This window comes from Sarcophilus harrisii, chromosome 2 (genome assembly GCF_902635505.1).
Source record: "Sarcophilus harrisii chromosome 2, mSarHar1.11, whole genome shotgun sequence".
Taxonomy (NCBI): Eukaryota; Metazoa; Chordata; class Mammalia; order Dasyuromorphia; family Dasyuridae; genus Sarcophilus; species Sarcophilus harrisii.
The window spans coordinates 628597436-628623324 of NC_045427.1; the positions used below are offsets into that span (position 1 = coordinate 628597436).

The 25889-nt window shown below is 34.8% G+C and overlaps 1 protein-coding gene across 1 annotated transcript; it reads right to left on the reverse strand.

Moving 5' to 3' along the window:
• Positions 1-23980, reverse strand: LOC100927632 (cytochrome P450 2C23-like). The gene is made up of 9 exons (XM_003754910.4): positions 23772-23980; positions 18157-18319; positions 17711-17860; positions 17170-17330; positions 11059-11235; positions 7026-7167; positions 5666-5853; positions 801-942; positions 1-328 (listed from the first exon to the last, which is right to left on the reverse strand). Exons 1-9 carry the CDS (start codon positions 23949-23951, stop codon positions 147-149), a joined length of 1485 nt encoding a protein of 494 aa, XP_003754958.1. The 5' UTR covers positions 23952-23980; the 3' UTR covers positions 1-146.
• Positions 23981-25889: the final 1909 nt, after the last annotated feature.

The window sequence follows — 25889 nt, forward strand, 5'->3', positions numbered from 1 at the left end:
TCGTCTCTGAAAATTAAGAGTAATTTTAATCAATGGTTGGGAAATTTTCTTTCCCCAAGAAAGATTCCAGTCAAAAACATGAGAATATTGAGTCCAGAAGATGAAACCAGCTGATTAATTTTTCTCATTCAACTTTGTCTTCTTCCTTAGTGAGGAAGAAAGCATAGTTGGTAATGCGGTGGAACATTGGTGAACCCAACATGATTTGTTTTGATATTTATTTCGTTTGGATCTCCAATTGATTTGAGAGTGAAATTCTGTAGAATGGTGGTAAAGAACAAAAACAATTCCATTCTTGCCAGGCCTTCTCCAAGACAAGACCGTTTTCCTGGAAAGAAAAAATTCTACTTAAAATTTGACATGGAATATCACAGTGTCAGCTGAAGTTCAACAGACCCATTGTACCAGGACAACAGTGGGTAAAAAGGAGAAAGAGAATGATGCAGATGAGCAGAAATGGTGAGAACTATTATTATGAATCACAGTTCAATCATTAATGATTATTAGGGGCAAGAAGAAATTCCATCTTCACACCATTTTTTCCCACAATGAGTCTTTATGCAGTAGATCATGTAATCTAGTGATAGTTTCACTAAATAAAGGATCAGCCACAAGGCTAAGCTCATCTGTTGGGAGATGTTAGCAAAAGCCAGGCCATAGGAAAAGAAAATGTGTCTTAGGCCACAGTGATGTATCCTTAGAAGAACTATAAGGAGATAGCTCAGACAGAGGAGGGTGAAAAGGGGAACAGGATTCTCCCCTTAGAGTGAGAAGTACAAATGGGAAAGATTTCTTTTTACCAATGGAAAAAGGCAGGAAGTAGTCACTTTTTTTGAATTTTCCATTCTTATCCAGAAAGTGCTGGGGATCAAACTGGTCAGAGTTGGGAAATGCTTTGTTGTCATACAAGATTGGGCTGAGTATTGGGAAGATTGTTGTGCCCTAGAGGGGAAAAATTCCAGGGGAAAGTCAGTTGTTATTATGAATATCCTTACTATGCCAAATCCAAGAATCTTGTATAGTTCCCCAATATTTCTGTTTAAAAAAATGCACACTCCTTTGTGTATTGTATAGACTAGGATATCTAGGCATTGAAAAACTGCATGATTCCACTGTAGCTTTTCAGATTGATGTTTCCATTATTATTCCCATCATGCCTTTCTTGGAATTCCAGCTAAATTGATCCAGTTGTTATTCCCTCTCCACAAGGCTCCCTCTCTGGTCTTCATGTTTTTATAATGGCTAGGCCCCATACTTAGAAGGCACTTTTTGCCCATTTCATCCTTTCAGAATCCCTTGCTTTCTTCAGGGATTGGCTTGGATACCCCCTCCTACAGGAAGCCTTGGCTAAGGCCCTAAGTTCTTTGTGCTCTCTCTCTTCTCAGTTCCTTGATCTATACCCTAGCTTCTTAAACTGTGGTTCACCCATATGAGGTCTCATAACTGAATGTGATGGGTCACAGAATTATGATTTATTATCAGGAAATATTTGACTTGCATATCTATTTTATATACCTTTATTTTTTAATTTTTATTTATTTAATATATAAGATATTACATTTCTGACTGTCCATCTTTGCTCCTTGTAGATATATTCTTTTGTTCTCTGCTGTGGACTTTTTATTTTATACTTGTTCCCCCTTTCATCTCCCTCATCTTTCCCAAGGAAGTAACAGTTGAACACAAATATATTTATATATTTATGTGTTTGTATATATATATATATATATTTACACATATACACACATATATACATGCATATACCCACTTACATACATATACACATTTACACATACATAGATATGCATCTAAAACAATATGAATATGGCTGACATACAATATAGATTTCTCTCTTGATTGAATCCTTAAGTTTGACTTTGTCTGAGATCAGTAATTACTAGCCCTACTTTTTTTTTTCAATCAATTCTATTCCTGAACCTTGCTATTGCATTTGTGTATATCTCTTATTTCCTACCCTTGCTAACTCTTCTACTTTAGTTCTAATCCTTAACTTGCCTTGCAACTTAACTTTTCCCCACCCATTGATCCCTCCCTTGTCTTCTTCTGATACCTTTTCTCCCCCTCTTTATCCCATTTCCACTAATATAAACACTCTTCTGTGCCCTATCTTATCCTATGACATCCTTTCCTTCCCTTTGTATTCCTTCCCCATTAATCTACACACTTTGTCCTACTACATACCCTTCCTCTTATCCTATGCCCTTATTTTTTTTATAGATTTTGGAGAGGGTTATACCCTTCATGGTAAATATATGATTTGTTCTCTATTTAATCCATTCCCAATGTGAGAAGCTTTTCAAAACTAACAGGTTTCCTCTGCCATCTAATGCCTCTACTTCCTCTGCACTTTTTTATTCATATAGCATAATTAATATTTTTACCTTTTCCTAGACATTTTTCTTTTTAGAGTCAGTTCATGCTCAGCTCTGTCCCATTCCTTCTTTTTAGCCACAAAATTACAAATGTTAATTTTAGACATGGGGCTTATATGTCCATATATAAAATATAAATAGTTTGTCATTATGAAGTCCCTTGAAATTAAGTCTTTGATGTTGACTCTTGTATGTTAAATTTTCTGTTAAGTTCAGATTTGTTTAAGATAAAATCTTGACAATCTATGTGTTCATTGAATGTCTAGTTTTTTTTAAGTTCCATACTATGCTTAGTTTTGCTGGAAATATTATTTTTGACTGTAGACCCTCTTCTTTTGATTGTCAACATATAATCTTCCAGGACCTGCTGATAAATCCTATACAGTTCTAATTGTAGCTCCAAGATATCTGTATTATTTTTTCTTTGTTTCTTGTAACATTTTCTTTTTTATTTGGGGGTTTTGGAATTTAGCAATAATGTTTCTGTATTTTCTTACAGGATCTCTTTGAGGTAGTAATCAATGGATTTTTTTTTCTATTTCTACTTTTCCCTCTTGTTCTATCATTTCAGGACAATTTTATTTCATTATTTTTTTTATATTGTGTCAAGATAAGAAGTAACAGATAAGACATTTTATTGTTTCATATTCCTTAGCTAGATGTGCAGTTTTGAGTAGGCTCTGGGCTCTGACCCATCAATACAGCTTTCTAGTGTTATTAAATACACATTGATTGAATTAATGTGAATTAGAATGAAGTTTCCTACCACTGGCTCAGCATAATAATTTTCCCTCAAGGAAAGAAGAAAAATGTATCCCTTCAAATTTCAAACCTACAGTTTTCAGGTAGTCCAATTATTCTTGTTTTTTCTCTTCTTGATCTGTTTTCAAAATTTGTTGTTTTTCTTATAAGATATTTCACCTCTTCTATTTTTTTTCATTCTTTGTGTTTTGTTTTATTGGGGGGGACTCATAGCTTCATTGATTTCCCCTTGCCCAATTCTAATTTTCAAAAAAAAATTCTTCTTTAAAGCTCTGGATTTCCTTCTCTAGTTGGTTGATTTTTAAAAATAATCATCTTGTTTTCCTCGATTGACCCCATTTGATTTCTAGTCTTTTTTGAGTTTTTCTATAAATTATTGCTGAGAAGTTAACCTTTAACCTTAATCTTCAAGGTAAGAGAAGCTTTTTTATTTCCTTGTCCTCCTCTGAAGGTGAATCTGGATCTTCCATATTCCCATAGTAAGTTTCTATAGTTGAGTGATTTCTCTTTACCTGCTCATTTTTTTAAATGAAAATTTGTTAGTGTAAGCACCTCTAATCCTGAAGTGGGGATGCCTCTGACTTCCTTTTGCTTCTTTCCTCTGAACCTGGAACCCAAACTAAAAGCTCCTTCTCTCCTGCAAGTGCAAGCAATCAGCAGCATTCCTGTCCTGTTATTTCTGCATTTATCCAATGTTCTGGTTCCTTCTTGCCCAGTGCTGCATCCCAGAAGCACAGCTGGGGCTGGCATCTCTTATCAGGAGAGAGCCCCTCAGTCTTCCTGGACTCAGACCCTGGAATCCCGCTTACTGTCTGGGAGGTGAAAGTTTCTTTGTCTCTATCTGAAGTTATCACCAAACCCAGATAGCCACTGTGTTCCCCACTTGCTATTTCTTTGGAGTTATCCTGGACATTTTTACACTTTACACTAGGTAAGCCTTTCATTGGATCTTCATAGGTTGCTTCTGTTCTGCCCCAAATTTTATTTGTTTTTTTACTAGCCTAAATTTGTGCTAGAATACAATTTAGTTTTGTTTGTGGGAGAAATCTGAAGAGCTTCCAATTTTCTGACCCATTCTGTCACCTTTCCAGATTTCTTGGGCAAAAAGGAGTCATGAGTGGGAAAAGTTTAAGAAGTCCTGGTCTTTCCTTCATGTCTACACCTGCTGCCTATATGACTCTGGGCAGGACATGGGAATTGTCCACCAAATGCTTAAAGCCTCTAGGATCAGACCAGATTTTTTTGCTAAGAAAACTTCTTCAGTAGAAAGTCACTCTGCCTATCAAATCACAGTTTGCTTTGAAGGAAAGAAATAATACTTTGCATGAACTTTTCTGGGCCAAATTGTGCTCCCTCCAGGAGAAGTTAAGGTCCTCAAAAGTCCAACACTCTTCTATTCTTGTCTAGTGTCAACAGTATTTGGCCCAATATTTCTAACATAATAGGTTTTTACTGAGGCCATGATGATTTGTACTTAACAATGCATTCAATGGGGGTATATTAAATGTGAAATTTGAAGGAACAAGTTTTTCTTTTTTCCTTGAGGGATAATGGTTATGCTGAGCCAGTGGTAGGAAACTTCATTCTAATTCAAGTTAATTGAATCAACACTTATTTAGTAATGCTAGAAAGCAGTATTGATGAGTCAGAGCCCAGAGTCTACTCAAAACTACATATCTAGCTAAAGAATATGGAACAATAAAACCTCTTAATTCTTATTCCTTATTCGTCTCCTATAAAACCTCAACCTGATTTCTTATTTGTAAAAGTTACATCCTGGCTTCTTCTCTCTCTCCTTCCCTAAATAATAACACCTTGCTTCTTTTAGCTCCTTCCTGGACTTTCTTTCTCTCTTTTACATTTTACAATCTTACAGACTGTTGGCCTGATAGCTGAAAAACCCAATTTTTGTATATGATGCTCTTCTAAACACTTTCTAATAGCTAGACTCTCTTAGGGACTAGCCCCTAAGTATGGCATTAATAAAGTCTTTTGTGACTATAGGAGAATCTCTTTGAATTCCTTCAAACTATGAACCATGACTCACATACTTAAGTATTTTGGAATCTAAAATCTTAGTTCTAATCTCTTAATGACCTTGGACAAGTCATTTGCTCTGAAACTCCCCATCTCCACCTGCATAATGGGACACCATGTAAATAGTATTCATGTTCACTTCACTGTCTAGTAAAAGAAAATGAAACAAACAAAAATTAAGCTTCAGCAATCTGATTCTATAATTTTCTCTGTACATTTTCTTCCTGGAGAATTTCTGTGGTGAATAAGATTCAAGGAGTACCAAGATAAGTATACACTTTCCCCTCATTCTCCCTTCAGCACTACATCTAAGGTAGTATGTGAGAAAAAAAAAAGACTTCCTTACTGGGAAATCCCTGTGAAATCACAACAATAGGACTTGATTTTTTTTATGTCTAAAATGAGATCACTAGACCATATGCTATTTAGGATCTCTTCAAACCTGAGAATCTATTCCCCCATAGACAGCTTACCTTGGGAAGGACATACTGTTGGAACTGTATGTCCCGGGTCACTTCATGGGGCAGGTTCAGAGGTATGAGGTCAATGAATCTTTGCACTTCATGTACTACAGCATCCATATAGGGCATATCTTGTCTGTCCTTTATGGAAGGAACTCGATTATGTCCAATCACACGATCAATTTCCTCATGAATTTTTGCTACAGGGACAAAAATAGGAATAATCACTGAACTTCCTGGTTTCCTGAGAATGTCTAACACAGCCTGCATGGATTATCTGACTGATCATATGCCCTAAGACGATTCTCGGATATAATAATGTCTTCCTTCTACTCAATCAAAAATGTGAAGGCTTTTGCAGCAATAATGAGATAATTCTCAGTGTTTTAATTGATAGGAGATAGGAAGAATTTGTTTACATTCCTTTTACATTTTGTACATTCCTCTTGAGACACCATTAGTGTAAAGTCTCATTTTCCTCATTTGAAAATGAAGATCAAAAAGTATGTATCGTCTAGGGTTTCCCATACCTCAAAATCTATTAGGTTGTAATTTGTAAAATGGAGATAATAACTTCATCTCCCTTAGAGGGCATGCTATGACAGAACATGTCAAGTAATTTGTAAACCTTGCAACCTTTATTTATATCAATGCCAGTTATTATTCTCAAAGAAAAGTAAATGTCTTCATTTGAATTTGAAAGTGATGATTTCGATTTAGACCATTCACCAGGTATGGACCTGCGCTCCTGTCTCAATAGCCTAAGTTGCTGAGGCAAAGAATCTCTACTTTAGAAATAATATGTTTTCGCCTAGGATCATCCATACTTGAATAGGAATCCTGTTTCTAATAAAATGAACAAAGAGTCATCCTGACTTTGCTTGAGAACCTCTAGAAGGGAAAACTCACTTCTTCTAGGGCAGGTGAATGGGCTTTGGGAGAACTTTTATAGTTGGCAAGTCTTTTCTCACATGAAAACTCCATTTATTTGTTACTTTTATCTATGGTTCATGCTTCTGTCTCTTTGGATCCAGCAAAACCAGCACTGATAAAATTTAAGTCATTGGAAGAAATTGGGTCTTTCATTTGAGTCTTTGTGTCCTAAGCATAGAACTGAGGGTACACAGTAGGAGCTTTATACATGTCTATTAAATTGAATTAAATTCCTCATGAAAGACCTTCACATGGTTAAATAACAATCAAGTCTTGCCCAAATGTTCTTTTTTCTTAAATATGCTACGTCTGATCTATTGCTGCTATGTGTGAGAGTCATGCAAATCTAAAAGGTAGAAATATAAGGCCAGCTCCTGAGCAAGGTACAGAGCTGAGAAAATAAGCCTGGTCTGCAAAAATGGCAATTTTCGTACTTTACCTTTGACCTCAGGATGCTTCAGAATGAGCAGCAGGCCATATCTTAGAGTACTGCTGGTTGTCTCTGTTCCTGCAGCAAATAAGTCAGCTGCAGTCATTGTTAGATTCTCCAAATCAAATTGAGACTGAGGATTATCTTTTTCCTAAAGAAGAGGTGCAAAATAGATGAAATAATGAGCAGCAGGGAAACTTTGGGTAATCATATGAAGTACAAAATGTTTGCCCTAGGAACTCTCCCCACCTCAAAACACTAGAACGTTCCTAATGTTCTAGGGTCTCCATACTGGCTAATCATAGGCTTGCCCTTTCCAGATGACCTTCTTCCATCCAACAATTTGGCATAAGGGATAGAGTGCTAGCCTTTGAATCAGGAAGACCTGTATTAAATTTAAGTATCAGTTAAAAGTGTGTGTCCAAAGGAAAGACACTGACTTTCCTTGGGCCTCAGTTTCCTCATATGTAACATGAAAGAATTGGATAACATTCAGCTCTCTATGATCTATGATAAATATGGTATGGAGAGATCCTGATCAAGTTCTTCACTTAATACTATATTAACCTGAAAAGTGATCCCTCGTGCTGATATTTTCACCAAAAAACAAAGCAACATTTTTTATAAGAAGAAGAGCAACAGGAAGAAGAGGAAATTTCAGATTTTCAGAATGGAAAGCTTAGAGAAAAAAATTGTGGTGGAGAATACAGAATTTCAAATTTTGTAGAGGCAAAATCAATTTCATCAAGTCAACATGTGACTGATCAGAAATTTTCTTTTCACAATCTCCCTTAAGTGGTCATCCATCCTGAGCTTGAAGATCCCCACAGATGGGAATACTTACTTAATATTTAATGAATAATTGCATTTCAATCATGCACATTATCCCTTTATGTGGAAATGAAATGTATCTCTGCAATTTCAAATGTTATGATTTCTGTCTTCTGGGATTGAGGAGGCAAAAGAATTTTAATGCTTTTATGTCAGTACTTAAAATTAAATATATTTCTTCCAAGTCACAAATTTTATGAAATCCTATGAAATATACAAGTTCTTAGGATTTAGGGCTAAGAAGAGTCTTGGAGATCACTTGGCCCAACACATTCATTTTGCAGACAAGGAAATTGAGGCCTAAAGAAATAAATGATTTTTTTAAAGCCATACAAGAGAAAATGGAAATGGGTAGGTGGTGGAATGATCCAAATGGGAGAAGATTTTATACCGTGTTACTGGGAACAGAAATTAAACTATTGTGAAAAATAAATAAATGAATGATGACAATAATAATAATTTAGAAAAAAAAGGAGGAGTGAAAACATCAAGAAAGAAAAGTAAAAGGCTGAGACAAAGTTTGAATTGATTTTCCATTCAACTCAACTGGCAGTGAAATTAATAAAGAGGGAAAATGAATAAACAATCTAGACCAAGATATAAAAATGAATATAGACTATATAATTAAGAACACTATTCAAGTATCTCCAATAAATGAGAAAATAATGTAGTAAGTTTCATAAGACCCTCAGAAATAAAAGAATAAAATTCTAGAGGGATCTAAGTGGCACAATGCATGGAATAGTGGACGTCGAATCAGAACAACCTAAATAAAAACCCAGCTTCAAACATTTCTAGCTTTATGATCCTGAGCAAGTTATTTTGCCTTTGTCCAACTCCATTTTCTCATCTCTAAAGTGATTAAACCTTCCTGTGGTTACTGTGAAGGTCAAGTGAGATAATATTCTTTTTTTTCTGAGGCAATTAAGGTTATATGACTTTCCCAGAGTCATACAGTTAGGAAGTATTAAGTGTCTGAAATCAGATTTGAACTCAGGTACTCCTGAATTCAGGGCTGATGCTCAGCAACTGCACCACCTAGCTGCCCCAAGTGAGATAATATTCTTAAAGTTCTTTGAAATTTCTGAAGCATGATATAAATGCTATAGTCATTATTATTAAAATCATTCACAAATAGAAAATAATTAAAAGAAGAAAAAGGATAAAGAGTGTGCTGAAATAACAGGTCACAAAAAGTAAAAGATAATTTCTGAACATATAATGAATAGATTATTTTAATCTGAAACCACCATATTTGATCATGGAAAATAGAGAAATTTTGACACAAAATGTAGTGGCAACACATTGACTCTCTACAAGTTAAAGTGATCTTGAAGCTAGAAATGAAGAAATAAATTAAGGAATACATATTTATAATACATATCTATATTAGAAATATAGAATTAATTTTAAAACCTGAATATCATCAATAAAGAAAAAAATACACAACTATTAAAAACAGAAAGAAAAAAGAGAGAGGAAAGAAAGAAAGAAAGAAAGAAAGAAAGAAAGAAAGAAAGAAAGAAAGAAAGAAAGAAAGAAAGAAAGAAAGAAAGAAAGAAAGAAAGAAGGAAGGAAGGAAGGAAGGAAGGAAGGAAGGAAGGAAGGAAGGAAGGAAAGAAAGAAGGAAGGAAGCATCAAGATCAACAGCATCAAACATATCTTCAATACTAAACAAGTATTCTGGGCAGTGAAAACTCAGCTCTTTACCTACTAAGGGAAAGAAATTTGAATAAGTCAGGACTACTATTTCTTTCTAAGACTTGCTTTCTCTCTAAGAAATCCAAGAAGAAATTGGAAAATAAAATCAAAATAAAAAGCAAATTGGGTTATAGTACTAAATAAGTAATCCTTCAAATATGAGTTTAATCCTGCACAAAATATGATGAACTTACAGCCATCAATATTGAAAAATGAACAATTTTAAAAGATGTATGAACTCATATAACTACAATTATTAATCATATCTAAAAGGACTAATGAAGAATGCTATCTGCCTTCTAAAAGAGAGAATTGATGAACCAATAGGCAAAATAATACATATTTTTGAACATAGTCAATATAAAATTGATTATGCTTGTGTGTTAACAAGGATTTTTTTTATGAACTTGAGACAAGTATTTGAATTGGAAAATTTCAAACCAGAAAAACATGAGCCTTCCCTTTTACTGAAATTAATTAAATTTGAAGTGCTTTTATGGGAGCTAGTGAGTTACAAGTATGGTGATAACTAGTATGTATAAAATGTTTTAAGGTTAACACCTTACTTTAGAAACATAATATTTTATTTATATAACTATCCTGGGAGATAAACTATATTATGCTCATTTTACAAATGAGAAAATTGAGGCAAATAATGTGCCATAATTTGCCCAGGATTACACAGATAGGAAGTGTCTGAAGTTGATTTTTTGACTCCATGTCTTGCTCTGCATTAGAACTTACATTGTATGAATGTTTGCATATTATCTCTCTCATTAGATTGTAAGCTCCTTGAAGAAAAGGGATATTTATTGTTTCTTTTTTCTTGTTTTTTTGACACTTAGCAAAGTGCCTAGAACATAGTAAAAGCTTTGCAAATATTTAGTAATTGATTACTATTATAATTCTCAAATACACTATACTTCTGTAAACAGGAAAGCCCAGATCAGCAGCTCATCACCCTGCAAAGCAGAACTAGTCCCATCTCATTTCCCATACAGAGTTAAAGTAGGGGACAAGGTCCAGATCAAACAAAACCCGGGTACTAGAAAGCCAATGGCATCCTTAGGGGATGTGGATAACTTAAACTCTTGTAAAGGGCTGAAACTCTGAATAGGTGCACTGGAATCAAACAACCGAGCACTTAAGGCTAACTACCTATTGGACAATACTCTATTAGCATATGCTTTGAAAATGGCCCTTCCCACTATTCTGTGCTGGCTCCATCTTTTGGTGTATACAGATAATTGTAGGAGGGATTAGGGAGTGGAGTAAGACAAGCCAGAGTCACTTTGGGGTAGAATGTCCATCCCTTTCACTTCTCCCCCTAAAAACCAAGAATAAAGACCAAGGACTTTTGCTTATCCTGACTCCAGCTGATTCTAAGGCATTCAGGGTGCTAACCCGGACTTCACAGACTCTCTCTGATGTCACCAAAAAAGTAGACTCTAAGAATCCCTGGAATATCAGCTTTATTCAATATACAAAGTGCTTACCCCATGAATCTTACCTGGTGCATTTTAGAAAGGTAGCAGTCAATGTAGTCTTGAGGGTTATTGAGGTCCAGTGTCTTTTGATGTTCCTTTATTCTTTCCAAAATGAAACGTTTTATTTCATCAATATTTTTTAAAATTTTTTTATGTTCTCCAGGAAGGTATCTTCTAAATGCTGGTAAAAAGTTGTAGAGCTACATACCCAAATCCCAAACCAAACAAATACTTATGAATATACTGCCATGAAGAAACAACTAAATTTTTGATTTTAAGCTCTTATATTTTATTCAAAAGCATTGGATTTATTTTTAAATTTAACTAAACTTTCCATTAACAAAATGTATTTTCACTCTCATCTTCGCTATACATTGGGGATGGAAAAAGGACAAAATCCTTGAAACAAATATAAATAATCAAGCAAAACAAATCCCCTCCTTGGCAACAGCCAGGAATGCTTATCACATTCTACATCTTGAATATTTCCCTTCTCTATCCTGAGTCAGGAAGGATGATTGTGCTTCCTCTGGAATCATTGTGGGTCCTTGCAATGACAGATTTCTCTAGCCTTGCATAGTGTTTATCCTTCCAGTGTTTTTGTTATTTTAGGAATTGATTCTGCTCACTTTGTTGTCGTTCTTCAGTTATTTCAATCATGTCTGACTTTTTGTGATTCATTTGGTATTTTCTAGGCAAAGATACTGGAATGGGTTTGTTATTTACTGCTCCAGCCCATTTTACAGAGTCAGAATTAAGTGACTTGTCCATGGTCACATAGCTAGTAAGTGTCTGAAGCCAAATTTAAACTCAGGACTTTAGGCTGTTACAGCCTATCCACTTTAGAGTAGATAGCACTCTCACTACTTTGCCACTTAGCTGCTTGCTTTGCTTGGCATCTATTTATATAGTCTTTCTAGGTCTGATTTTTTACCACATAGTAAAATTTCATTACATTCACATACCATAATTTGCTTAACTACCCCCCCCCCAACCGCTGAATAGTCCCTTAGTTTCTAATTATTTACAACCACAAAATAAACCTGCTTTCAGTATTTTAACATCATTTTCAATTGTAAATATTTTCTTCTTTAAAGAGTCTTTTTTAAGTAGAGGTCAAGTACAAATACTGATGATTCAGAGGATTTATATTATTTATTTGGGAGGGATAGATACAAATTGCTTTCCAGATTACCTGAACCTATTCACAGATACACCAAGAGTATGTCATTTTGCTGGTTTTCCCACAGTGCCTGCAAATTGTATTGTTTACCTTTGTTTAAATGCATTTTGAGACATTTGGAAGGAGAAGTCGGGAATTGTCCACATTATTTAAGAAAGTCATAAGGGGCCAATTTTGTGACAACTTCTAAAGTGCCATAAACTAACAAAATATTTTTAAAGGTATCCATTCAGGAAAGACTGGGTGTTAAGTTATGAAAGATGGGGACTTTCTAGCTGCCATCAAGAAACATAATATCTTATCCTAGTTAGAGAAAGTTTCAGGGTTTTACACAAGAAAAGTAAGTAAGTCAGAATCCATTAGTCTCATTAAAATCCAGAGAGCAACAATCTCATTTCTCTGCCTGAAATGAGCATGGAGCAGAAAAAGAAACCTGACTAGAAGACAATGCTTCTTTCTCCTTCAGAGATGGGATGTTGGCATAGTAAGTACTGCCAAGTTCTACTATAGATGGTGATAAGGATTAGGGTGGGGGGGAGAGGAACAGTTAATCAGAGACTTCAGAAAAAGAAAAGATCTGCCCATCAGGGAAAGCTCAGTACTTGAAGTAAGAGGAAGAGAAAGATTCTCTTTAGAGCAGAAAGTATAAAATTTACTTCTTTGCTTTTGTTTTTCAGTTAATAAATATCATCTCTCTATGGCCTTTGAATTTAAAATTTTTAAAAACTGTTATAACAAATATGAATACTCCAGGAAAATAAAATTCCCACATTGTCTTTATCCATAAATATATGTCTCATTCTGCATATTCAATTTGTCACTTCTTTATCAGGAAAAGGAGAGCATATTTCATCATGGGTCCTCTGTAATCAGTGTTGGTTACAACATTGATAAGAGTCATTAAGTCTTTTAAAGGTTTTTTGTTTGCTTGTTTTACAACATTGTTGCCATAGAATAAAATGATCTTTTTTTGCTCTTTTTTTTTTGCTCATTTCACCCTGCATAAGTTTATACATTTCTTCCTAGGCTTCTCTGAATCCATTTCTTTCATAAAATAGAATTCCATTAAATTAATATAACAATTTTGCAATCATTTCCAAATTGATTTGCATCCCTTCATTTTCCAGTTACTATGACAAAAAAATTACTATAAATATTTTTTGTAAATATGAATCTTTTATTTTTTCTGATACGTTTAAGGTTTAATACCAAGAGCATACAATTTAATGACTTTTAAGGCATACTTCCAAATGACTTTCTAGAATGACTCCATATTAATGTACCACCTTTTTCTGCAGCCACCAATATTTATCATTTCATCCTTTTATCATCTTTGCTAAATGAAAGTAATATTTGTTTTACTTTCTCTAATTATTCATGATTTGTAACCATTGTTCATATGGCTGTTTGTTACTTGGATGTCTTCCTTTGAGAAATACTTGTTCATATCAGTTTTCCATTTATCAGTTGGAAAATGGATACAATAAATTTGAATTCCTAATAAATCTTGTCATTATTTTTTTCAGAGCAAATTATTGAAAATTTTTTCACCAAGTAACTTTCCCTTCTTATTGTAGCAGCATTCATTTTCTTTATGCCAATAATTTTCAATTTTGCCTTTCAAAATTGTTCTTTTTATCTTCTGCGGTTCTCTAAATCCATTGTTTTGTCATAAACTCTTCATATTCATATATCCAGAAGATAATTTCTTCCTTGTAATTCAAATGTGTGTGTGAAATAGTATTTTTACTATTTACTTCATTTACAATATTTACTTTTATGTCATGTATAACTTGAAATTAATTTTTATATATGAGGTGGGAGCTGTGGGTCTTGACCACTTTTTCCCAGAATATTTCCTAGTTTCTATAGGACTTTTTGTCAAACAGAGATTCCCAAACCAAAAAAGCTGTGGGTTTTGTTTTTTTTTTTGGTTTAGCAACCATGAGGCCAGATTACTTGTTTCTATTCACAACATACCTCATCAACTTCACTGATATATTTCTCTATTCTTAAATTTAAAACAGATTATTTTGAGATCTGGTACTGTTAGGTTCACTTCTTCCTCCATCTTTCCCATGATTTTTCCTTTTAAAAAGGTTCTTGACATTTTGTCCTACAGATATTATTTTTTCTAGAACTATTAGGTAAACCTTGAAGTTGTATGATATCACATAAGTAAATAAATTGATGTAGTATTGCAATTTTTGTATTAGTTCAACCAACCTATAAATAATTACGATTCCTTCTATTATTTATGTCAGTCTTTATTTCCATATAAGAAAATTTTGTTTTATTGAAAATGTTCCTATGTGCATGTTGGTAAATTGATTCCCAAGTATTTTTTATGTTTCATACCTTTTAATGAAATTTCTTTTTCTATATTTTCCTGTTTAGTTTTGTCATGAACATACAGAAATACTGATGAGTTATATGAATTTATTTTACATCTAGTAACTTTGCTGAAGTTACTAACTGAAAAGCCAGTTTGGGGTTAAACAGTAATTGATAAATTTCTCTCCTGAAGTTTTCCTGTTGTGCCTAGTTCTAGCATGGACATGATTCTGAATTGTCAAAGGATCTAGAAGCTTTAACACTGTGGAAAGACTTGCAAGAGAAGCTAGGGCATATTCTTAGTATTTTGTGTGTATGAGAGGGGAAAGGAATCAGTAAAATGAGCTTTCTCACCATAAGTTAAACTAAATAAGTTGTGCTGATCAATTACTAATTCATCAAGTACAATTCAATGAATACTATAGAGTAGTAATAATGTAGATCAGAATATTAGGTATTGACAAAGTTTCTAAAAGATACAATCCTTGTGACATGAAGTTCATATTTTAGAAAAGGAATAAGATAAACATAGAGAGCACTTAAACAAACAATACATGATTGGAGCAACAGAATGATGCATATAAAATCCAATGGGAGATCTTGGAGCACAAGATTATTGCTGATTGCAGGCAACAAGAATTGCAGGCTTAATGAAGTAGGTGACATTTGAGTTGGACTTTAATGGGTAGGTAGAAATTCAACAGATAGAGGGAACCTGAAAAATACTCAAGGAATAGGGGAAAGGGTAAACAAAACCACAATGCCAAAGAAGAACAGGGTTTGACTATGGGACAGAGAATAGTTCAGCTTAAATTGGTCACAAAGCACATGAAAAAGAGTAGTATGTGGATCAAGCAGGAAAGTTAAAATGATGCAATATTTGGAGGGTTTGGAATGACAGAAATGTTGGATATTGTTTTCTACTACTTGTGAAAGCCAAGTTTGTTTATCTCTATACCCCAACCAAGATATTTCTAACCTCATTTAGCAATGATAGTTATCAGATAAAAAGGAAAGGGATGCTGAGTGAAGAGAAGGATAGTCTCTGGTTCCTATAAAAATTGAAGAAGAAAACTAAGATAATCACTTCATGAAACTGTAACCACTCATTCCCCTTGCCAAGTCTGAGAAGGCTTTCCCTAATCTTGGTGCTGAAAAGGACTTAGAGATGTTAAAAATTCATCTTCCTAAGATTAATTAATGTGTCTTTTACTGAAATGATTAAGTGGAAAGATCAATGGATTTGGAGTCAGAGATCTGGGTCAATATGCATGCCTTGGGACATATTAAGGTCAACTCAGGTAAATCATGGCATCGTTTTGTACCTCAGTTTCTTCCTCTCTACAGTAATAACCAGAACAACAATAAAAATTAGTATTAATATATATTTGTATAAGCCCAAAGTGTTTACATATATTAGCCCATTAGAGTCAACAACTTCAGAAGGTAGGTGCTACTATTATCCCCATTTTACAGATAAGAAACTGAGGATGAAAGAGGTAAAAAGACTTCCCAAGGACCATATAATGCTTAAGTGTTCACTGTAGATTTTAAACTCATTCTTCCTGACTTCAATTCTAGTCCTCTATTCAATAAATCCCTTTCTGTCTCTAAATCCTATTATCTTGTGATCCTTTAATACAAGGAGCAGTCAAAGGGATAGCCCTCCTAGGCACTTAGGAATAAGGAACTATTTTGCACAAATCCCAAGAGTTTCATGAATCCTTTCAAATTGCCCCTAAATTGGCAAATATCTCAAAACTAATGTGTCCAGTGCTATGCTACAGAATATTATACTACAAGCAGAATATTATGTTCTTGTTCAAAAGAAACTGATATTCGATGTAAGGGGAAAATATACTTAGAATAGTCAAACAAGACAAAGTATCTAATTCAATTCAATTCACATTAAGTTAATGAAATACATTAAGCATATATTCAATGTTCTCTAGAAACCAAGTTCTGTGCTAGGTTATGGTGATATAGACAACAATAAAGCAGTCCTTGTCCTCAAAAATGCTTAAATCCTACCAGAGAAGGATTCGATTAAAGTATGTATTCTAGGCTGTAAGTATTTTTTGACTGGATAAGGATCCTTAGTTCTGATTTCAATGAATGAGAGCTTTGATCATAAGAAAAGACACATGTCCCTCCGTTGTAGAAACTAGGCCAGAGCACCCTTGGAATCAGTGAAGGCTGGTGGCCTAAATGACTTTCCCCCTTACCCTTGACCAGATGTCCTTCCTATTCTCTCCAGAATGACCTGGGAAAGTTCTTTGCTGTTAAACTCTTTTACTTGATCATATCTATGAACATTATCTAATTTGGGATATCCCAGGGTCCAAACAGATTTTTCTCACTTTAACGTGAACTTTTGTATGACCTAGAACTAGTTCAGATGTCTACTAGGAACAGAATATCTACCTACAATCTTCCTTGAGAACCAAAGATATCACATGATGTTAACGTCCTTGAGTGCATGGTATATGAATGTGAGTGTATATGTATGCTCATGGATGATGGCGACCTTGCTAAGAGATGAGAGCCTATGGTATACCGGTTATGTTGTTAAAACTCAGCAGACAACAATTGAATAAGAAGATGGCTCTGTTCTTACCTGTGCCCATGGTTTGTTAAACAGATGAAAATTTTCATTTAATAAGTTCATCAGATACAGAAATTTCTCATCATTGTACTTGAATCGATCACGGAAGAGGATAGAACAGATCACATTGCAGGGGGCACAGCCAAGGATGAATGTGGGATCAGTAGGCTGACCTAACATGGAAAAAAAGATAGCAAAAAAGAAAAAAAGTTACCAAAGGAGGAAAAGAGCACCTTGAATAGAAATGTTTCCAATCAAGTAGCATCTGGGTGTCTTTTCCATTCATACTTGAATATGGTTCTTATTTCCTTTCAGGCTAGTGATTATTATTCTCCTGGACAATTTCTTTTATTGTTTAAGAGGAGACTAGAGAAGCTTATAAACCTGAATATAAGAAAAAAGAAGGGAGCTCTTTGGTCTTGCAGAGTGATAACCTTTGAGTAGATGAAGGCAGAGATTTTTAGAATGGTACCCAAAGCAAGAAGCATTTAGCACTAGGAATGGATGAGCACTTGGCTCCCACATGACCAGGATGAAAGAACTGAAAACCAACCCTTTGTTTTCCTGAGCTCCTCCACCAGGCAGTGAGCTTCTTCTTGAACTCTCTCTTCAATGCTTCTTTTCCCCATCCCAAAGTTCCTTAGTGTCATAAGGGAAAATCTCCGGATTTGTTTCCACTTCTCTCCATGACTGAAAACAACTCCTAGACAAAGAAAAAGAACATGACAGTGGTCATTCTAAGAATGGAGGTGGTAGAGGTCACCTCCATTGTGTGTAAGATGCTGTTCATTGATCAGGCTTAATTCTATTCAATTCAAACTAAAATGCAATGCAGAATGGGAGGTATCAGAGACCACCCATATGAAAACCTTGTCCTACATACTGGGAATAGAACAATAGAAATAAGACCATTAACTTTACTCCAGAGATGTATATTCTACCAGATATGATCTGTCATACATCTTTCTTTTCTGTGACTCTTGAATAAATAAAAATTACCATCTCCTCTGGATATCTCTTCAAATATTGGTACATTTCCTCTCTCCATAAAAATCTCTCCTTGATCAAGTAGAGCTTCCTTAGTAATGCTATATCCATGTAGCACTACAACACGAAGAGTTCCAATATAAACAGTATAGATAGGGCCATATTTTTCAGCCAGCTGTGAAAAGAATGTTAAAAATAGAATGAAGTTCAGGATGAAACTTTAGAAAGTTGGAATTTATCCCCACAACTGCTTCATAATATGTCAGATGCATATGTACATATGTGTACCTATGTGTGCATGACACCATATGTAGTTAATGAATTCTAAATATTCAAAGGCATAAGCCATTGAATAAGAAAGGAATACTCTTATTTAGTTTGCTCCTTGAGAACTTCTGTAATTATATGGCACAGTATTTTCTCAGGTAAATTGTGCTTGATGAATACCTATCTAATGTAAAGAGATTGTAAAAAGGGCCTGAGATTGATATTGGTAGATGATTCAAGGAAAAAACTGACCATATGTTAGAGCATAAAAACCTTACAATCAAATGCTGACAGGCAGAAATATTAAATGCTTCCTTTTCAGATAATGATGCAATAAAAAATTACTTGTAATAAAGGGCCATGGAAAAATAGACCAAAAATTCATTGGAGACTAAATCTAATCCTAAAGAATGGGTGAATCAAATAACAAATCATAGAAACAATTGATAATTTCATGCAAGAGAATGGCAATAAAAAGACAAAGTACCAAAACTTATAGAATGAAGCCAAAACAATTCTTAGAGAAATTTTTACGTCTTTAGATGCTTATATGAATGAAGTAGAGAAAGAGGAGATCAATGAATTGGGAATGCAACTTTAAAAAGCTAGAAAAGGAACAAATTAAAACCCCTAATTAAATATCAAATTAGAAATTCTGAAAATCAAAGGAGAGATTTTATTGAATAAATAAAATTAAGAGTTTGTTTTATGAAAAATAAAAACAAAATAGATGGACCTTTGGCTAATTTGATTTTTTAAAAAGAAAAGAAAAAAACAAATTGCCTATATCAAAAATGAAAAGGGTGAACTTATCACCAAGAAGGAAGAAATTAAAGCAATAATCAGGAGCTATTTTGCCCAAGTTAGTGTTAATAAATCTGACAGTCTAAATGAAATGGATGAATATTTACAAAAACATGAATGGTCCAAATTAAAAGAATAATAAATAAAATACTTAAATAACCCCATTTTGGAAAAAAGAAATTGAACAAGCTATCAATGAACTCTCTAAGAAAAAATCTCCAATGCCAGATGGATTTACAAGTGAATTCTACTAAAAATTTAAAAAAACAATCACTTCCAATACTATGTAAACTATTTGGGGAAAAAAAAACAGCTGGAAAAGTCCTGTCAATTTTTTTTTTAATGACACAGATATGGAGCTGATACCTAAACGAGGAAAAGCCAAAATAGATAAAGAAAAATACAGAGCAGTTCCCTAATGAATATTGATGCAAAAATCTTAAATAAAATATTAGCAATGAGATTATAGCAATTTATTGCCAGTCTATTATGCTATGATTAAGTGGGATTTACACCAAGAATTCAGAGATGGTTCAATATCAGGAAAATAATTAGTATGATTGTCATCATATCAAGAAAAAAAATTAACAGAAATCACATGATTATCTCAATAGATGCAAAAAATTATTTGACAAAATACAACACTCATTCTTCATAAAAACACTAGAGAGCATAGGAATAAATGAAGTTTTCCTTAAAATGATAAGTAGCATCTATCTAAAACCATTAGGAAGTATATGTAATGGGGAGAAGCTAGAAGCATTCCCAATAAGATCAGGGGTGAAACAAGGATGCCTATTATCACCATTAATACATTGTACTAGAAATGTTAGCTTTACCAATAAGGGGGGGAAAAGAAATTGAAGCAATTAGAGTAGACAATAAGGAAACAAAACTATAATTCTTTGCAAATGATAAGATGGTATATTTAAAGAATCCTAGAAGATCAACTATAAAATTACTTGAAGTAATTAAAAACTTTAGCAAAGTTGCAGGATATAAAATAAACCTATATAAAACATACACATTTCTATATATTACCAACAAAGCCCACCAGGAAGAGATAGAAAGAGAAATCCAATTTAAAATAACTGTAGACAATATAAAATATTTGGGAGTCTACCTGCTGAGGTAAAGTCAGAAACTATATGAATACAATTACAAAACACTTTCAACACAAATAGAAATTGCTATATCTCATATTGTCCTGTCTGTGACTCCTCCATACTTGAACTGGAACTTTCTGGATGCTCCAATATTTTCTCTTTAAACTGGGAATTCCAGAATTTGGCTATAATATTCCTGGGAGTTTTCATTTTGGGATCTTTTTCAGGAGGTGATTAGTGGATTCTTTCAACTTCTATTTTACCCTCTGGTTCTAGAATATCAGGACAGCTTTCTTGGATAAATTTTTTGAAAGATGATGTCTAGGCTTTTTTTAATCATGGCTTTCAGGTAGTCCAATAATTTTTAAATTATATCTCCTGAATCTTTTTTTCGAGGTCAATTGTTTTTCCAGTGAGATATTTCACATTGTTCTCTTTTTTCTTTCTTTTAGTTTTGTTTTATTCTTTTTGATTTTCCATAAAGCCATTAGTTTTCATTTGCTCAATTCTAATTTTTAAGGAATTATTTTCCTCAGTCCATTTTTATACCTTCTTTTTCATTTGGTCAATTTTGCCTTTTAAGACATCTTTCTCTTTATTGGCTCTTTAAACTTTGTTTTGCATCATTCTTGTTTTTCTTCCCAATTTTTCCCCTACCTCTCTTATTTGATTTACAAAATTCTTTTTGAGCTTTTCTATGGCCCGAGACAGATTCTTACTTTTCTTGGAGATTTTGTAAATAGATTCTTTGACTTTGTTCCTTCTGAAGGTGAGTATTGATCTCCCATGTCATCATAGTAACTTTTTATGGACAGGATCTTTTTCTGTTGTTTGCTCATTTTCCCAGCCTACCACTTGACTTTGTTGGAGGGTTCAACATCCCAAGCTTCATCAGGTTTTGTGCACCCATTTTCAGAAATCCTTCTAAGGACCTGTAAGCTTTAAGTTCTTCCAAAGTGGTATGGCCTAAGAAGAATTGTTTTTTTTATTATTCTTCTGCCTGTGCTCTCATCTGTGAGCAACCAAAATTATTCTTTTCTGCCCTGGAACTGTGAGGAGTGTCCCTAATCCACTGTGATTGCAAACTCTAGTTTATTAGTGTTGCTCTTTGCCTTGGCATTGTGAACCAGTACTGGATCCTGGGTGTAAGTATGGGCTAAGCAACAGAGTCTTACCTCAGTGCTAGTAAAGAAATTCTTGTAATCTCCTGATCAGTTATTCAATTCCCTTCTCATCTGTGGGCTGTAAATCCATTACTGATTCAGAGGCTCCAAGACCTTCTCCAAGTTTGTTGGGAGCAGTAGTGTGCTGATTCTTCCTGCACAAGACTGTACTACTCTCTCATCCAAGTGCAACAAATATTTCCTGACGACCTAAGTCATCTTTGGTGCCTGTGGGCTGAGAGAGCTGGAAACCACCTCTGCTGCCACTAATCACCCTGAGGGCTATTGATGATTTTCTGGATACAGGGCTGTGCTGACCCATCCTGTACTGGGCAGCACTCCACTCCCACCCTGGAGAAAGAGACCTTTCCTCCTGACCTTTTAAGTTCTCTTCAAATGGAAATTTACTTCACACTATATTTTTGCATGTTCTGATGTCTAGAATTTGTTTAGTCATTATTTAAAGATATTTGGATGAGTTCAGGAGAGAACTTGGGTGAAACCCTGCCTTTACTCTGCCATTTTTGCTTCCTCGCATGGATTTCTTGAACACACCTCCATCAACACTGATTTATAGCCATGAATGCATATTTTACTTTTCATTATTACTTATATGTTATATGTACTAATAATTAGCTGTGGTCAGGCCTAGTAGATTATATCTTCATGTCTCTCACTTCTATTCCATCTTACCTCCTCAGATGATTATTGACCCAATTAAGATCTTCACCCTCTCTCTTTACTTAGACTAGTGTAATAGAATAGTGTAATAGACTTATGAGAAAGGCACCCAAACTAGTTAACTTAATAAGTCATCCTAAGGGGAGAAAATGATGAAATGTGACAGGCAAATCAAACTGCCACCAATTTCCCTTGGAAAATAAAAGAAACGGTACAGAACTGTTATTCAAGATCCTTTCATGGCAATGACTCCTCTCCCAAGACCATTGAATCTACTTTCAGTCCAGTTCAAATAGTTATCTTTAAAATGAGTAGCAATCATTGTGGAGAAAGGACCCACCTTCTACACCACCACCATTAATAAATACTAAACAATTGACTCTAGCAGGTAAATAAGCTCAAGATTCCTGGGATTGGCAACCCAGCCCTTCAGACCATTGCTCCTACTTCAGTGCCAGTCTCCCTCAACATCAACCCTATCAGGAGCCTCTTGCCAACTTCTTTGTTAGGTTCTGAAGCCTTAGTTACTGAACAGTAAAAAAGAAAAGTTAACTTATCAAAGTCCAGGGCACTGTTCTATGGTTCAATATCAGAAAAGATGATTTTTATCAGTGGAATTGACATTAAATGTGCTCCATTAACATCTGTTTTGCTAATTTGCCCTCAAAACCACAAATGCATTTCCAACTGACATGTTGCTGAAAGCTCTTCCTCTGTGTTATCTCCAAAATACTGAGCATATAGTAGGTATGTAATAAATTCTATTTTTATCCATTCTTTCAATGACCTCCAAGTCCAATCCCCTGCTTCTAGTATTTCTTCTTTGCAATGAAAAATCGGCACATCTAACAACTCAATATCCCTGTGACACAGCTGTGACCACTTCATTCCTCTACTCAAAAGTCTGCAGGGGCTTCCTACTGTCTCCCTCACTTGGTACTAAAATGTCTCTATAGCTAAATCCAACCTAACTGCAGATTTAGTTTGTATTACATCACAACCTTCACCTTCTTGTCCAACTACACATGCCCTTGACTGTCTCCCATGCCTCAAATTTATTCCCACTCTCTCTTCCAGTCCAAATCTGTTATTTCCTCTTATGTCCAGCTCAGGTGTTCTCATCTATTTGAAACTTGTTTGGGATTCCCCAATTACAAGTGTTTTCTCTATCCTCTAATTATCTTCCACTACCTTATCTATGAAGTTGTTGAATCCCTCTAGTAGAACATAAGCTCTTGAAGGACAAGAACAATTTCCTTTCAAGGAGAGATTGTTTTATTCACTATAGGTTTTTCTCCTGTGCCCAGAACATAGTAGGTATTAAAGAATTTCTCATTAATTGAATGATTTATTTTTGCCTTTGTATCCCCAAAGCCTATTATGGTGTGTTACACATGCTAAACATTTAGTCTTGTTGAATTTCTTCTTCTGCTACAATCAATGCATGTCTAACATCATTGTCAATTGAGATATAATTCATAGAACCCTTAATTCACACCCTCTGTGAATCATCATGAGCCCTGATTCAATTATTCATTTGAAGCTTTTGTATCTCCCCTCACAACCCAATCATCTAGGATCCAAACCCCAAATCCAGTCCCTTTACCTGTGAGAATGATTCAGTGATGTTCTTTAAATTCAATTGCATGATATTGCCAAGAAAGGGAAGAGGAATAGGACCTGGTGGGAGCTTTTCCCTTTTGAATCCTTGGTTCCATAGGAAAAAAAAGATCAGGAAAAGGACACAAGTCAGGAGGGCAGTAGTGTTGAGTCCCCAAAGATCCATTGTGCTGAAAGATAGTCATCTACAACTCTCAGAGGTACTGCAGCAGATGTCAGTCTTTTATAACCATTGGTTAAAAAAAAACCAAGGGGTGGGGATGCCCAGCCAATAATTTGATAGTTCTTTTAGACAAACAGAATTAGTTTTCTATTAACCCAGCAAACAAGAAGTGATTAAAGAAATATAGGCAGATTTGTTGCTTTGGAATCTGTTCCTGACCCTAAATTGAATAGGGAAAGTTGGGGAAGGGAAGAGTCATGAACTGTTAACAATAAAATCTCAGTTGGCCTATTTTGAGCTGAGGAGAGAGCAACTATCCAAATTCAGCTTGGTTATGGAGTCCAGATACCAAGATGCTGCAGACTTGACCTCACATCAAAGGGGCTGTCTTCTTATCTCCTAAGCTACATGGAGTTTAAGTGACTTCTTAACCATGATTGTTCTTTCTTCTCCACCTTGAAGAATGTTCTACACAAAAGAACAAAGCTCTTTCATATTCTTCTTGATCACCTTTGGTGTCCCCAACATTTCTGCATTGCCAAATGTCTTCTGAGCTTTAGTCTTCCATCCCATGGTTTTTCATATTTTGCCTTTTCTAAGCTAATATTGGTCCCTGATAATACTCACCATCCAATCATCCTTGCTACTCATCTATTAATGACACTTCAAGCGGAGCATGAGCCCACTTCTCCCAGTGATCTCTTTGGAATAACTACAAATCTTAGATTGAGACTGTGATGATAGATATTAGCATTCTTTACAGTCTTCCCCCTTGGATTGATATGAAACATATTTCTCTGTTTCTAATGACCCCTGCTTTCATATTGGGTACAAGACTCTGAGCATCTCCTTAGAATGTATGCATTGCCCTGTTAAGGACCATGCCTAAGGGGCAGGTCAATTCTCTGAGAGTCTCCACAGCTGTAGATCATAACACTTGAAGGACTTGCAAAGCAGCCTTTGACACAAGTGTTCTTGTGGATTGGGAATGAAATAAACTGGAGGCAAGAGGGAAAAGGGGAGAGGTCAGACAACGCAACTGCCTCTTAGTCTCCTTGAATCATCACCCTCCTCTCACGTGAAGAGATCCATTCTACGGGTCTGAGTTAGACCTCCAGCAGCCACTGGCAAGTGGTCCCTGTATCACAACATTGCCCCACGTTTAACTTGTGATCATTAAAGTTCCAAAGGTAACATAATGTGCCATCAATGATCAGCACATGGAGAACACATCAAAAAGGGCCGTATGCATTTGTGTAGGATCTCAGCTAGTCACTATTCATTTATCACCTTCTCTTCCTCATAGAAAGCCTATCATCTGCGAAGTTTGTCTAAAGGTACTATTCTACTAGAGCCTCTTGCTCTGTTGAAACAGGAAATTTTGAGAATTTCAGAAAAATAAAAAGATAAAGAAATAAGATTCCTGCTCGGAGTATTCTAAAGTCAACTCAATTCATCTCAAGAGAACTAATTGTTCTAATTCTAAATGTAACCATTGACACCTTGTACATCTGACAAATTCCACAAATCACTGCTTGATTTATCCTTTTATCTTTAGGCTTTAAAAGGTGAGGGAGAAAATTTTAATAGTATGGATTCAATCGAAAAGAGTGATAGGTATATTTTTTCTGGAAAGTTTACTGTTAAACATTTAACAGTATAATCCTGTATTATGTTCTTGTGGAGGATTTTTACGAGTAATTACACAACAGCTGTCTATCCTGTAAAAATATAACTGGTTTACCTTTTTCATTGATGGAGAGAATCCCCTCATTGATATAATCACAGAATCCTTGATGCATGTGTTAAAAATGATGATAGCCAGCGCAGTTAGATGGCACAATGGATAGTATATTGTGCTTGAGTTAGGAGGACCTGAGTTCAAATCTGATCTCAGATACTTAACACTTCCCAGTTAGGTGATCTTAGATAAGTCCCTTA

Bases quoted from the DNA above. Each gene is read 5' to 3' on its own strand.
- LOC100927632 (XM_003754910.4), bottom strand. From the start codon at position 23,951: ATGGATCTTTGGGGACTCAACACTACTGCCCTCCTGACTTGTGTCCTT. The intron at 17,861-18,156 runs GTAATTTTTATT...TTCTTTGTCTAG, and splicing joins AGAGATATCCAGAGGAGATG to GAGTTGTTTTCAGTCATGGA. The intron at 11,236-17,169 runs GTAAGAACAGAG...TTGGGTATGTAG, and splicing joins TTAACAAACCATGGGCACAG to CTCTACAACTTTTTACCAGC.